We start from the raw sequence: 13,113 nt of genomic DNA, 5'->3' as shown, positions 1-13,113 counted from the left end.
GATTTTACCAGTTGAATTAACTGGAATCTACAACTACTTGTACAGGTTAAGCAAACTAAACAAAATTGTTTATTTAATTTTATTTTAAATACAGAACGAGCTAAAATCCTTTTTTTTTATGGGAGCAAAAATTATTTAAACTATGTGATATGTTTAATTCATGTTTTTGTTTAAAAAAAACACCAATCGGATTAAGACACCAATCGGATTTTAGTGTAGGTGAATATTAAGACACCAATCGGATTAAGACACCAATCGGATTTTAGTGTAGGTGAATATTAAGACACCAATTGGATTTTAGTGTAGGTGAATATTAAATCTCAGATCTTTTATTCAAGATTTTACCAGTTGAATTAACTGGAATCTACAACTACTTGTACTGGTTAAGCAAACTAAACAAAATTGTTTATTTAATTTTATTTTAAATACAGAACGAGCTAAAATCCTTTTTTTTTATGGGAGCAAAAATTATTTAAACTATGTGATATGTTTAATTCATGTTTTTGTTTAAAAAAGATTAAGCTTATATTACTATTGATGGGGATCAACTAAGTATAGCCCCTCCTTGGTTGTCGTCCATAACTTGATCACATCTAAGGAAAACCACAACAGAATGACAGAATGCATGAACAAGACCCTTCATTAAGAATAATGGGATCTGCCAAAAAGAACTCGTCTATGGACGACCATGTTGTAGACGACAATACCCATGGACAATCAAATTGTACTTGGTAAATTCTACAATAAATTCTCCAAAGGTTCTACATAAGCAAAACATGACACATTACTTGGTACATGGAAGGAATTTCATACACTTCGTTCCACATACCCCATTTTCTTCATTAACCACCAACATCACCCACGATGGTGATGGATCCCAAACAAGTAGATCGATGTCAAACTCTCTATAAAAGGAGCAAGTCCTATCTACCAAAGGTAAGTTCTAACCAATTGCTATTTTTCTGTCCTTGTATCCTAGAGAGAAAACTGACTTAATCGTCGGAGGGTCATTGGCTAGGTCATACCGGTCACCTTTAACGCTTCCTTCTTTCTTTTCAGGACTTACAGCCATTGTCATAGCTCGAAGTATTTCAGCCTACTAATTTTCGTGCATCATCAACTATATTATCGGAAAAAAAATTTAAGCATATTCACAAGTTTTTTATATATATTATTTTATGGTTAATTTCACAAATCCATGCTATAGTATAGTATGCTTATACTTTGCGCATTAAATCCATGCTAATAATTAATGTATGATTAATATATTATTTAAATTAATAGAGTGCAATTTTTTATGAATAATAATTTGATTTTTTTTTTTTATAAGTAAGAATAATAATTTGATATCTCATAAAATTATTTATACAAATATAGACACACTTAAATCATCAATTGTGTGTTGGAGTTTCAATTCTTATAACTCTAGACTACTACTACAAATGTTAAGCCTTTTTGTAGTGATACTCTGATTATATAATATATTATAAGCCTATTTAAAAAACTCTATATTACTTTTGTGTTTGTGTATTCTAATAAGTATTACTGTTACCTTAAAAAAAAAAAAAAAAAAAACCATCTATACTATATATAAGAAAAATACCCTCATTAATAAAAGGTAACTTCATTTAGAAATAGAGTCATAAATGTCAAATAACAATTTTCATTTTGAATTTAAAAAGAGAACTCCTAAGATTTACAGATGTGTAAGTTATGTTTTGATCTTGGCTTTCAATCGGTTATGGCGGTACCTAGTGATGTTCGAAGTGGTGGACTTGGTATGTTCTGGAAGGTAGATTGTAACCTGCACATCCAAACTTTCTCCCACAATCACATTGACGCACATATCTTGCCAACTGACCAGTAAGCTTGGCATATAACCAGATTTTATGGCCGACTAAAGGGGCGTAGAAAGCATGAATCCTGGGACTTCCTCAGACATCTACATGCTAGGGCGCTATTACCATGGGTCTACCTGGGAGATTTCAATGAGATTCTATACTTCAATGAGAAGCAAGGACACCTCCCAAAGCCGTTGGCTCTGATGCTCGCTTTCAAAGAAACTCTACTTCACTGTGGCTTAGAAGACCTAGGCTTTTAGGGACATACCTTCACATGGCGGAATGGGCACCAAGGGTATGCAATTGTGCAAGAAAGGCTAGACGCCACCACACCTTGGCAACTGATGTTTCTGGAAGCGTGAGTTTTTCACTTGCAGGTATCCTACTAGGACCATGACCCGATACTCTTGAATATGCAGCATGATACCCAGCAACGCAAGGCTCGAAAAAAGTGACTTCACTAGTTTGAAGAGAGGTGGGTAGCACACTAGGAATGTGAAGAAGTGATCAGAGAGGCTTGGACCCTAAAGCTGCTGAATGGTAGTTTGATGTTCAGACTATTTGAGAAAATAAAACATTGCCGACTTAAATTGGTAGCTTGGAGCCAAATGACATTTGGCAACACAAAATACAAACTTGAAGAGAAGCAAAATGACTTACTACACTAGGAGGAAGATTTTTGGCATCAACGTTCAAGAGCAATATGGCTTCCAACGGGTGACAAGAATATTCTTCCATATAAGGGCAAGCCAAAGAAGATGGAAAAACTAGATGGATGGGCTAATGGATGAGGGCGGTGTGTGGAGAACTGGAGTGGAGAATACATTGGAAGTGGTGGAGAGGTATTTTACAAATCTCTTTTCTACCTCCCACTCGAACACTATAGATGAGGTGTTAGTTTCAGTGGATGCAGTAATCACAGAGGACATGAATCGAAACTTGCTTTTGCCTTTTGTTGGTGAGGAAGTTTCTAAAGCCCTTTTCCAAATCCACCCTTCAAATTCGCCTGGCCCAGACGATATGTCTCCTTTCTTTTTTCAAAAGTACTGGCACATTATGGGGAGGGAGATGTCACTGAAGTTGTCTTATCTATTTTGAACTCCGGACACTTTCTAAGAAAAATGAACTTTACTCACATCTTACTTATACCAAAAAAGAAAATCCATGTCAAACTATCGGCCCATAAGCCTGAGTAACGTGGTAAGTAGGTTAGTCTCTAAGGTCTTGGCCAATATAGTTAAAACTATACTACCGAATGTCTATGTAATGTGTCTCAACAGCAAGTTACTCAGTGTTACTAAATGGGGAGCCACGTGGATTTATCTCACCCTCCTGAAGAATAAAGCAAAGTGATCCTTTGTCACCCTACCTCTAACTATTTTGTGTGGAAGGTTAATCAGCTTTACTCCGCAAGGCTATGGACACACAATAAATTAAAGGGTTGCTGTCATGTCGAAAAGGTGTCAACAACTCCCACCTCCTCTTCGCCGACAACAATTTATTGTTCAGTCAAGCCATACCTTTGGAGTGTACCCGACTACTGCACATCTTGGGTCAGTATGAGCAAGCCTTGGGCCAGGCCATCAATAGACAAAAAACTACTCTATTCTTCAGTCCCAATACCAGCACGGATTAAAGATAGGAAATCTGCCGCTTGTTCAATACCCAAACCATCTCTGACTTTGAGAAATACCTAGGACTGCCGATGGTGGGGGGTAAAACAAGGTTAACACCTTCAAAGACCTTCGTGAACAGATTGCCAAAAGAGTCACAGGATGGAAAGAGAAGTATATATCTAAAGCAGTAAAGAAATCTTGATCAAAACAGTCGCACAGGTGATACCTACTTACTCGATGAGCCTATTTAAATTACCCAAGGTGCTTTGTGATGATATTAACTCCATGCTAGCAAAATATTGGTGGGGACAATCAAGCAATGAGAATAAAATTCATTGGATGAGGTGGAGTTGACTATGCGATCCGAAGGCAAAAGGTGGAGTGGTGTTCAGAGATATTAATGCCTTCAACCTAGTGATGCTTGCAAAACAGGCATGGCGCTTAATCCATTATCATCACTCCCTACCGTTCATGGTTTACAGAGCACATTACTTCCCTACCTGCTCCTTCTTGGAGGCAAACTTGAGGAGCAACCCATCCTACATATGGAGAAGCAAATGGTGCCACGGTTGAGATTGAAAATCATCGGTGGCTGCCTAGACCTCCATGTTTTCGGAGAGATGGACCTAGACCACGTATGGTAGGGGAGTTAGTGGATGAAGTAACTAGACAATGGGGTCGTGATAAGATGCTCTAACATGGAAGGAGAACAAGAGCAAGTCGTTCACTGTAAAAACGGCGTACAAGGTTGTGTTGAGGCTTTAGTATCCATTGTTAGGAGACCACTCCTTAGCGTGAGCAGATGGACGGTTGTGGAGATTAATCTAGGCCCTTAACACCCCACCGAAGGTTCGTAACTTTCTCTGGAGAGCATGTGCAAACATGCTCCCTACTTGAGCTAATTTGCAAAAGCGAAAAGTGAAGGTGGAGGAACCTCACTGTGTGATATGTCGGCATTACAAAGAGACTATCGGCCATATCCTCTGGGAATGTCCTCTAGCGAAAAATGTGTAGGCACTTGTTCATGGAAAGGTTCAGAAGTACAAGGCACATGCTCTAGACTTCTTTATGCTAGTCCGTAGCCTGTTGGAAAAGCTGACAAAGAAAGGGATGGAGCACTAGGCCATTACATCATGGGCTATATGGAATGCAAGGAAAAACTGGTACTTCGAAGTCACTCAAGTGCACCCCGTGGCTATTCTTCGTGGGGCAACTTCTTTACTTGATGAATATCAGGCATTGGTAGATCAAAGGACCCACTAGCTAGATTTTTTAAGTTGTATTTTACTGGTGTATGTCTTGTCCACGTGCTCAAGCTAGCTGCTTAGCCTATATTAGCCCATGGACCCTCCTATACTTATATTACTTTATTTCTTTTAATAAAATGATTATACATTTTTCAGTCAAAAAGAACTCTTAAGATTTAGGATTTTTTTTCCCTTCATGTTCAAAAAATAAATTACAATTATTGTTTATCTTTAAAGTTTATCCTTTTTATTTGTTTAAAAAATAAAAATATATATTTCTAAATTATAATAGATGTAAATTATTAACCTTTATCTAAAAAATAGAAGAACCTCTGAGCACATGCGTGAGTGTGCGCTTGCTCAGAGGCTATATTGAATAACTTGTTTACGAATACACTAAACTTATGATGAGTAGAGCTATCCAAGCCACCAGCCTACCCGACCCACTCGATGTAACTGATTGAAACCAATTCATCCAATCCGATGACTCCAGCGGTTAACAGTAGGTCACTGCCTTCAAAAATCAATCATGGCGAGTCAAGTGGTGGCTCTCCTCCTCCAAAACCTAAGCCACTTGATTCAATTGACTAACCCTTGAAAGAAGAACGATTCTACCCATATTTGTTCAAATCTAGTCATGATATGGTATTTTATTGCTCAGATTTGGTGAAGATATGGCGTTTTTTGCTTAGATCCAATGAAAATCTCGAGATTCTTGCTTAGATCCAGCAAAGATTAAGAGATCTTAGACTAGATCCAACAAAGATATACAGATTGTCGCCCAATTTGCCATCAATGTTAATCCTTCATCAGCTTTGATCGAACCTAATTGTTGTGCGCTCGAGCCTGATTCAACTGGACTTGTGATTATTGATGGTCGATGGCAGGTCTTTCCTACCACTCTACATGAGCAGGTTGGGTCCAAGTTGAGTTAAAAATCGATCTGGACTGACTTGTGGACAACCCGAAAGATAAGTTTGGCTTGTTTACTAAAAAAACAAACATAAAATAGTTTTTTCTCACAATCTGAGCTCAAGTTATTCTTAATCAGTTTTGTTCATTTATAATTCTAAAGGTTCCACGTTTTGTAAAATGACACTTCCCTATATATGTATATGTATTACATGTGAAGTGGCACTATCCCTTTTAGGTTAGTATAAAATGCAATAAATAAATGCATCCCATTTCATATACATTATGACTTTCCTTAACAAAATTTAATGTTTTAAAAACAAACTTCTACTCAATTCTTTATGAGTATAACTTATTTTTATTTGCGCTGCCGCTGGCTGAATGATTATAGAGGAATGTTTTAAAATTTTTAATAGAGTATGAAGTCATACATTTTTTAATGAATAAGGTATTATTAAAAGAGGAAATATATCCGACACAAGTCAATCTCAACCAAAGTAATCAATAGATTTAATACCATAATGGTTGGTATGTATCAAACTGATACTAGATACTAAAACTAGCTCAATTGGTAAAGTTTTTAATAGTTAAATAAATAAGAGAAGCGAATGTCATAAATTAAAACTCTTTAAAAAAAAAGAATTATTAAATTGGATAAATATAGATGGTCTAATATTTTGGCTTATAAAACATTTTCGTTTCCTAACCAAATTGGAATGACCATTGGTACAATATTGACAACTTAGATCTCAACCATCAACACACCAACACATAGCAGCTGAAAGCTACAAACCTCCATTGAAATACAGATACTTGCAAGTATGCTTCGCTCCAGAAAGCAAGGTACTAAACATGAAAGATTTAAAATTAAAAAAAAAAAGTTTTTTCACTTCATTTTTTCTTAGATTTTGAATTTATACTTGTAGGGACACGTTTGGATCTTAGGCCCAAGGTATAATTGGATCCAAGCTTAATACAATAAATTTATAGAGAGTGAGTTGGAAAACTAGGTTCTAATAAATGAGACAACAGTTATAAAGGGGTTTAAAGGATAATCAAACAAAAATGGACTGAATTTCTTGAAGTAAATTGGTCCTCGGCCCAATCCGATGAGGTATGTTCTCGTATATATTAATTGGAAATAGCTACAAATACGATTTAAATTGCTACAGTGTTTTCTTCTACAATTTTCCGATTCCCTATCTATGGAGAATCTCTTACATTATATAGTTCATTTTGGAAGATCTTAATCCTATACTTGTTAATCATTTGAGCCATTACTTGAGTTCTTATCTCATCAGACACCCTCTCTGGCCTTCTGTGAGTTGTGGTAGCCAAGACAGCACTGTTCAGGAGTCTTCTTCACATAAATACGGCTTGAAAATTAACTGCAGGGCATTCAATACGGTGGCAACAACTTTTCCTTAGATATTTCCTAGTTTCCACTGGAAGTACGTTCATAATGCACGTCCCTCTCAGTGGCATTTCCTAAAGTCACTTTGAGTGATAGAATATACGTTTGATCTGTGCTGCTTCGTTTATCCGAGGACACACTCTTCCTCATACCACCTTTTCTAACCTTTCCACTTGCATGTTACTTATGGGACTCTGAACTTAATACCCTCATTATTGTTTATTCGTCCTCGGATCAATCAACCTCCTTGACCAAAACCCAAGACCCAATATACAATTTTAAGCCCTTATCCCTACAATACTTTATATTCTATTTTTCCATTTGAGGCTCCAAATGGCCCAATAAATTAGAAACAACTTCCCATTTTGGATATGTTTTTGTGAATGAAAGGTTAAATTCATATAATTATTTGGAATTATCAAAAAATATTAATATTTCATATATTATTTAAAATTACAAGAACTATTAATGTTTCGCAGTACAACCGGTCTTCCAAAATCCTGTCAAATACCTGGATCACTGGATGTCGTTGTTATGCAGTGTCTATGAATTGCAGTCCAACGACATCATGACAGGGAAGAATAAGCAATGAAAATTCAATGGCGTAAAACATTGACAAATTTCGGGAAAATATACCACCTTTTAATCAAAACTATAGAGAAGGAAGTGAATTGAAAACCCTCTCTCTAAGAATGGCTAGATTCCAACTATTCCTACGTTGTGTCACGCAAAACTTTAGGGCTGTCTCCACATTCTCAGTCTCTGAAATTTAAGCTTGTCAAAATCAATTTCCTTGCAGTTCAAATAACTTCAGTTTTGCACAAGCCAACTTTGCTCCTCAAGCTCAATATCTCATATTCTCATTATTGCCTCACAGATAACCTCTCTGATAAAACAAGTGAGAAAGAAAACACAGATTAGTTGGTAATCAAATGGAATTTCTAGTCATAGCTAGTACAAAAACCAACCAGAATCAAGATAAGATACAATGCGCACATGCAAAATAACAATCACAGATTTTTTTTTTTTTAATTTCTATTCAAGGAAAAAAAATGAACACAAAATCGCAGCAATTTTTTTTTTTTTTTTCAAGTAATGAGAATATCCACAATGTTCTTTATTTTTTAAAATTGGACACCGATTTCTGTTCTAGGCAATACCAAAATTCCAAAACAACATGGGGGGAAAATGCTAGAATTGAGGGACATATTGTGTAGATAGCTGATGCAATTCAAAGCATGTGCACCAGATGTCCTAACAAAGCTAAAAGCTGCATATACTTCAGATATAACCATTTTCAAAATGAGACAACTAGGAGGCCAACATACTTATAAGTTCATAGGTAACAATCATTGTTGTTCCATAGAGTGACATATTTAAGAATCGAGGTCCAAACCCTCTATAGAAGCCCTGCCATCCATCTTCCTTAAGGAGTGTCCTCATCGTCTTGAGTACTGATGGTCTTCCAGCACCAAAATTATCCATGACCTTCAATGTAAGTGAGCCAAATTCGAAATAGTTTATGTTAGAGTTATTCCATGTATGAAATATCCAACAGGTTGCACCAAACATGATACATAAAAGGGTAAGTTCTTTATCCTTTGGAACTGGCAATGGAAACAGAGGATCACACACATTACTTTACCTGCAATCGTGTCTTTACAGTGTCAATGGGAGTAGTGATAACAGATGAACAAGCACCAGCAACCATTCCTGCTGTTGCCTGAACCGTCACCATATCTATATGAGATGGTTTTTTGTCCATATCATCTCTGTAGCCCAAGCTCCTGAAGTGATAAGAAATTTTAAAGAGGAGAACACGTTAGTCTACATTTTAACTGTGAAGGAATATGATAGATCACTGGAACATTAAGATGAACCTCCAAATGATGTGTTGGGCAGCTCCATAGGCAGCCCACCAAAGTGCAGATGCTGGGGACTGCATCAGGGCTGTCAATCCAAAGCCTCTATACATACCACGGAACCCTTCAGCCTTAATCACTTTACACACCACATCATATGGTCGATTGCAGACTGTAGTCCCAGGAAGCCCTTGTACCATTAGTCTCTGGCAGATCTGAGAATGCATTACTTACAAATAATAAGTCATTGTCATGGGTTCCTTTGGTGCTTAACTCTCAAAAAACCAAAATGCTTTATTTTTATAGGTAAATGGTATAAACATAAAAACTATGCATAAAACAAGACATTTACCCAAATTGTTTCATTCCAAACACTGGCCTCTAACTACCAAGCTCACAAGAGACACATTGTTTTTATAATCCAATCTAAACTGGATAAGTTTTAATGCATTTGAGGCCAATAATAAAAGAAGAAGAAAAATTTCCACAAGTTTTGGACCTTTGGATCTAAGCAACAGTGCATAAAATAGTATAACACATAACATATTGGCACAAAAAATTAGCAAATAGTTGATTTAGCTCACTCACTTGTATGCGCAGTGGGATCAAAACAACTCAGAAAGTTTATGAGCTGTGACATTAGAATAGTAACAGCCATCAAGTAATAAGAAAATATACATTATGGGCATGCCTAGCCATTTTTCCCCCTTCCAAACATCTTTCCCATATGTCTAGATTAGGAAAATGACACAAAAGGAGTGTATATAATGGAAAGAATAAGTTCACCTACCACATCCAAAGGCACATAGTAGGCACAAGAAACCAAACTTGACATCATTCCTGCCACTCCATTTGCAATCCCAACACGCGATGATTCAGCCATATCTAAACCTTCAGTATATTTTAACATCATATCTTTTGATATTTCAAGTGATGTCAAAGCCAGGACTCTACCAGGCAATGATCCAACAGCAGAAGTGCCAAAACCTCTATAGAGGCCAGGGATACCATCAGTTTTCAATATATGTTTAAATACTGAAATTCCGCGCATGCGAGAAAGACCAGAACCAGCTACCTGCATTCTAGTCTTTACAACTGCTGTAGGATGTAACAAGGCTGACTGAGCAGTAAAGAGGATAGCTCCAATGATATGAAACTTTGTCTTGTCCAACCTAAAGTGCGGCCAATAAGATTATAAAGAAGAATTATTTCTAGACCAAATTTGAGCACATCAAATGACTTCCCACATATAAAAGATATGCAATGTAAAATCAGTTTAAAAAAGAAACTCTAACTGAACTGCAAAAGAAATAGTTGTTGGTGGCTGAGTTTTTTTTCGATTTTTCCTCGGGGGTCACAGACTTGTTGTACAATGGCAAATTGCAACAATCATAGAATTCAAAGTGAAGAGAAAAGTATTTAGTTACAAAGCACAAAATCAAGCATTCATCCTTCCCAACTGCATTCTTGAATTGTTTCACTAACTAAAATTGGCAAACCATATATAGACCTAAAAATTACTCCATAAAATTAATAATTTCACAAAGCTGCACGCATCACAAAACTTCATGATCAAGGTGCCTCCCGATAAATTACCACTTACTCCAAAAAAAAAGATCAATAAGTGAATTTTGGCTCCAATGGGAGGAGTAATGGGAGACTCAAACTAGCGGACTTCACTTCATGAGGTCTAGTCCTCAGTCGATTGTGATACCGTTGAGGTTTCTTATTAAGTCACAATTCAATGTGACAGGCATAAGCAACTACTCTTGATTAGAGGCAAAAATAAGACCATTCAGCGTGGTTCACGGAAAGTAACAATCAGCATAAAAATTTTGCTTCTTAATATCTAACAGAACAACACATGTATGCCAAGAGCCTTGTAGCTCAACCGACACTTCCTAATGTTTCCAATGGAGACATCAGAGTTCAAAAATCACCCCCCCCCCCTCCCCAACCACGAATTATTAAAAAGAAAAAAACATCTATTAGGTCCGTGCAAATATGCAAATGAAGATGAAATAATGCAACAACCAGCTAAGATCAAATGAAACCTTTTAGAACAAAAGGAAATGACTCGTTCACAGAAAAGTTCTTGTGTGTGTGTATATAAACCCTCTAATACAAATTACACGTTCTAAATTTAGATGAATTGTCATGTTTTCTTCCTTATTTTTAAAAAAATCATTTTTGTCAAGTTGGGCCACAATGAACGGAATGATCTTTACATGAACATTAAAGTTTAAGGATTAAAATGATTATAAAAAAAAAAAAAATATATATATATATATATTATGGACCAAAATGACAATTCAACGTGTAATTTCATACTGGACCGAACAGTGGCAAAATGGGAAGGAAAAAAAATTGTAATTTCATAATTTGGATTTTAGGAGAGGAAAAAAAGAAAGAAAGAGAAACCTGTCCCAATTGATATCGGTGTCAGCAAGGGCCAAGGCAGGAGCAGTTGTAGCCTCGGCTTCCATGGCCATCCTACTTTTTATGGCTTTTATGCCACTGTTTGGGTTTTCTACTTTGTCTGCAATGACCTATACTGATATTTTGAGGATGTGTGTGTTTTTTTCAGACTTTGACTCCGTGTTTCCTTTTATATGTAAAAAGAGTTTTTGAGAAAGTTCCAGTCGGTTTGGAATTTGCAGGGGAGACGGGACGGGAGAGCAGGTGGAGACTGGAGAGAGAGAGTACGTAATAGCGTTGAATTTTAAAAAATTAAAAAGCGAGTGAGTGTAACGGATTACTGACCTGTACGCTGTATCCCTATCTATTTTACTCTTAACTAGGGCTTTTGCCCAAGCCCAATCAGTCAATTCTGGGATTCCCTATCTTCCATGTGCTTCATTTGAGCCCAAATATAGTTGCCTTTTTTCCCATATACACGAACCACTTATATTTATTAATCTTTTTTTTTTTATTTTTTTATAGAAAAAGTTGGAAAATTTTTTAGACCCCCCCCCCCCCCCCCCCAAAAAAAAAAAACACACACACACTCTCGGGGAGGGAAAAAAATTAAATTTAAATAAAACAAATTCAAGTATACTAAAGGTGTACTTGATGGAATACAATCAGAGCCGTTTGAGAATAACTAAATAAGTTGAAATTTAAAACTTTTTACTGAAAATATTATAGAAAAAAAAAACTAAAAATGAATAGTACCAAAAAGTACAATAGAACTTATGAATAGTATACAAGAAGTTAAAAATTCAAACAAGTTGAAGCTTGCATCACATCCAAAACGGGCTTTCAATCTCTCAAATTACAATACTCAAATATATTTAGAAAATAAAAACAAGGAACAAAATGAAAAGCAACACTTTAATTTAATAAATTATGCAATAAAAAATTATTTAACTTTAAGGATAAATAGTTCATATTCTTCAAAACTTCAACATTTTGTTATCGTCAAAGACACTACATAATACAATGTGACACAGCCATAAAAAAATTATATTTCGATCTAAGCAGCAAATATATTAATAACTCTCTGTGGCATAACTCATTGGAGTCCAAACAGACAAATCGCCGACTCTCCACTCTTTTTACACATTAAACACCAATTTAAAACAATCATACCTCACTTGTGGAGATTCTCTACTAATAAAATATTGCCTGAAGAAGCAATCCAAAAAAACGTAGGCAACCCTAAGGGGGACCTACGAACACCACACCACTTTTCATTATTACAATACTCAAGTTCCCAGGAATGAACTTTACACACATATACATTTAAATTAAATTAAAGTGTGCACTTGAAACTTCAAAGAAAAAAAAAATGCTCAATAAATAAATTTGTGGACAAAAAATGTATTTTGGAGAAAAGAAAAAGAAAATATATAAAAACAATGATAATTAAAATGCAAACTGTAATTTGACTAAGATTTATTTCAATTCTTGAACTTTATTTTTATTCAATTGAGTTTTCAATGTTTCAAATTTATTTGATTTATGCGTTTCATCCAACTCCGTTAACAAATTGCCATTAAAAAAATATTTTTCACACATGGTAAAAAATTTTATAAAATTAATATAAATATTGTATAGATTTTTTAAGTGAAAATATTTTTTCAGTAGTTAATTTTATACTTAATGAATTTTTTTAATGAAATTAGAAAAAAAAACTAAATTAAATAAATTTAAAATTTAGAAGTTTCAAAGTAAAGTTAAAAGTAAAATGTGTAATTTACATTTTTATCTTTAAATAAA

At 35.4% G+C, this 13,113-nt stretch overlaps 1 protein-coding gene across 2 annotated transcripts; it reads right to left on the bottom strand.

Moving 5' to 3' along the window:
- Positions 1-7,415: 7,415 nt before the first annotated feature.
- On the bottom strand, positions 7,416-11,673 carry LOC115994017 (solute carrier family 25 member 44-like). 2 transcript variants are annotated; one of them, XM_031118028.1, is made up of 6 exons: positions 11,314-11,671; positions 9,683-10,064; positions 8,911-9,107; positions 8,676-8,817; positions 8,359-8,518; positions 7,416-7,916 (listed from the first exon to the last, which is right to left on the bottom strand). In XM_031118028.1, exons 1-6 carry the CDS (start codon positions 11,382-11,384, stop codon positions 7,894-7,896), a joined length of 975 nt encoding a protein of 324 aa, XP_030973888.1. In that variant the 5' UTR covers positions 11,385-11,671; the 3' UTR covers positions 7,416-7,893. The 2 variants fall into 2 exon arrangements, with proteins under 2 accessions (XP_030973888.1, XP_030973889.1); XM_031118029.1 differs by having other exon boundaries at positions 7,446-7,916; positions 8,427-8,518; positions 11,314-11,673.
- Positions 11,674-13,113: the final 1,440 nt, after the last annotated feature.

Source organism: Quercus lobata, chromosome 6 (assembly GCF_001633185.2).
Source record: "Quercus lobata isolate SW786 chromosome 6, ValleyOak3.0 Primary Assembly, whole genome shotgun sequence".
NCBI lineage: Eukaryota > Viridiplantae > Streptophyta > Magnoliopsida > Fagales > Fagaceae > Quercus > Quercus lobata.
This window is presented reverse-complemented; position numbering and strand designations above follow the sequence as displayed.

Coding starts and splice junctions, on each gene's coding strand:
- LOC115994017 (XM_031118028.1), bottom strand. CDS start 11,384: ATGGCCATGGAAGCCGAGGCTACAACTGCTCCTGCCTTGGCCCTTGCT. Junction 8,519..8,675: donor CTGTAAAGACACGATTGCAG/GTAAAGTAATGT, acceptor CTTACATTGAAG/GTCATGGATAATTTTGGTGC. Junction 7,917..8,358: donor TGTTACCTATGAACTTATAA/GTATGTTGGCCT, acceptor TTGTTTTATCAG/AGAGGTTATCTGTGAGGCAA.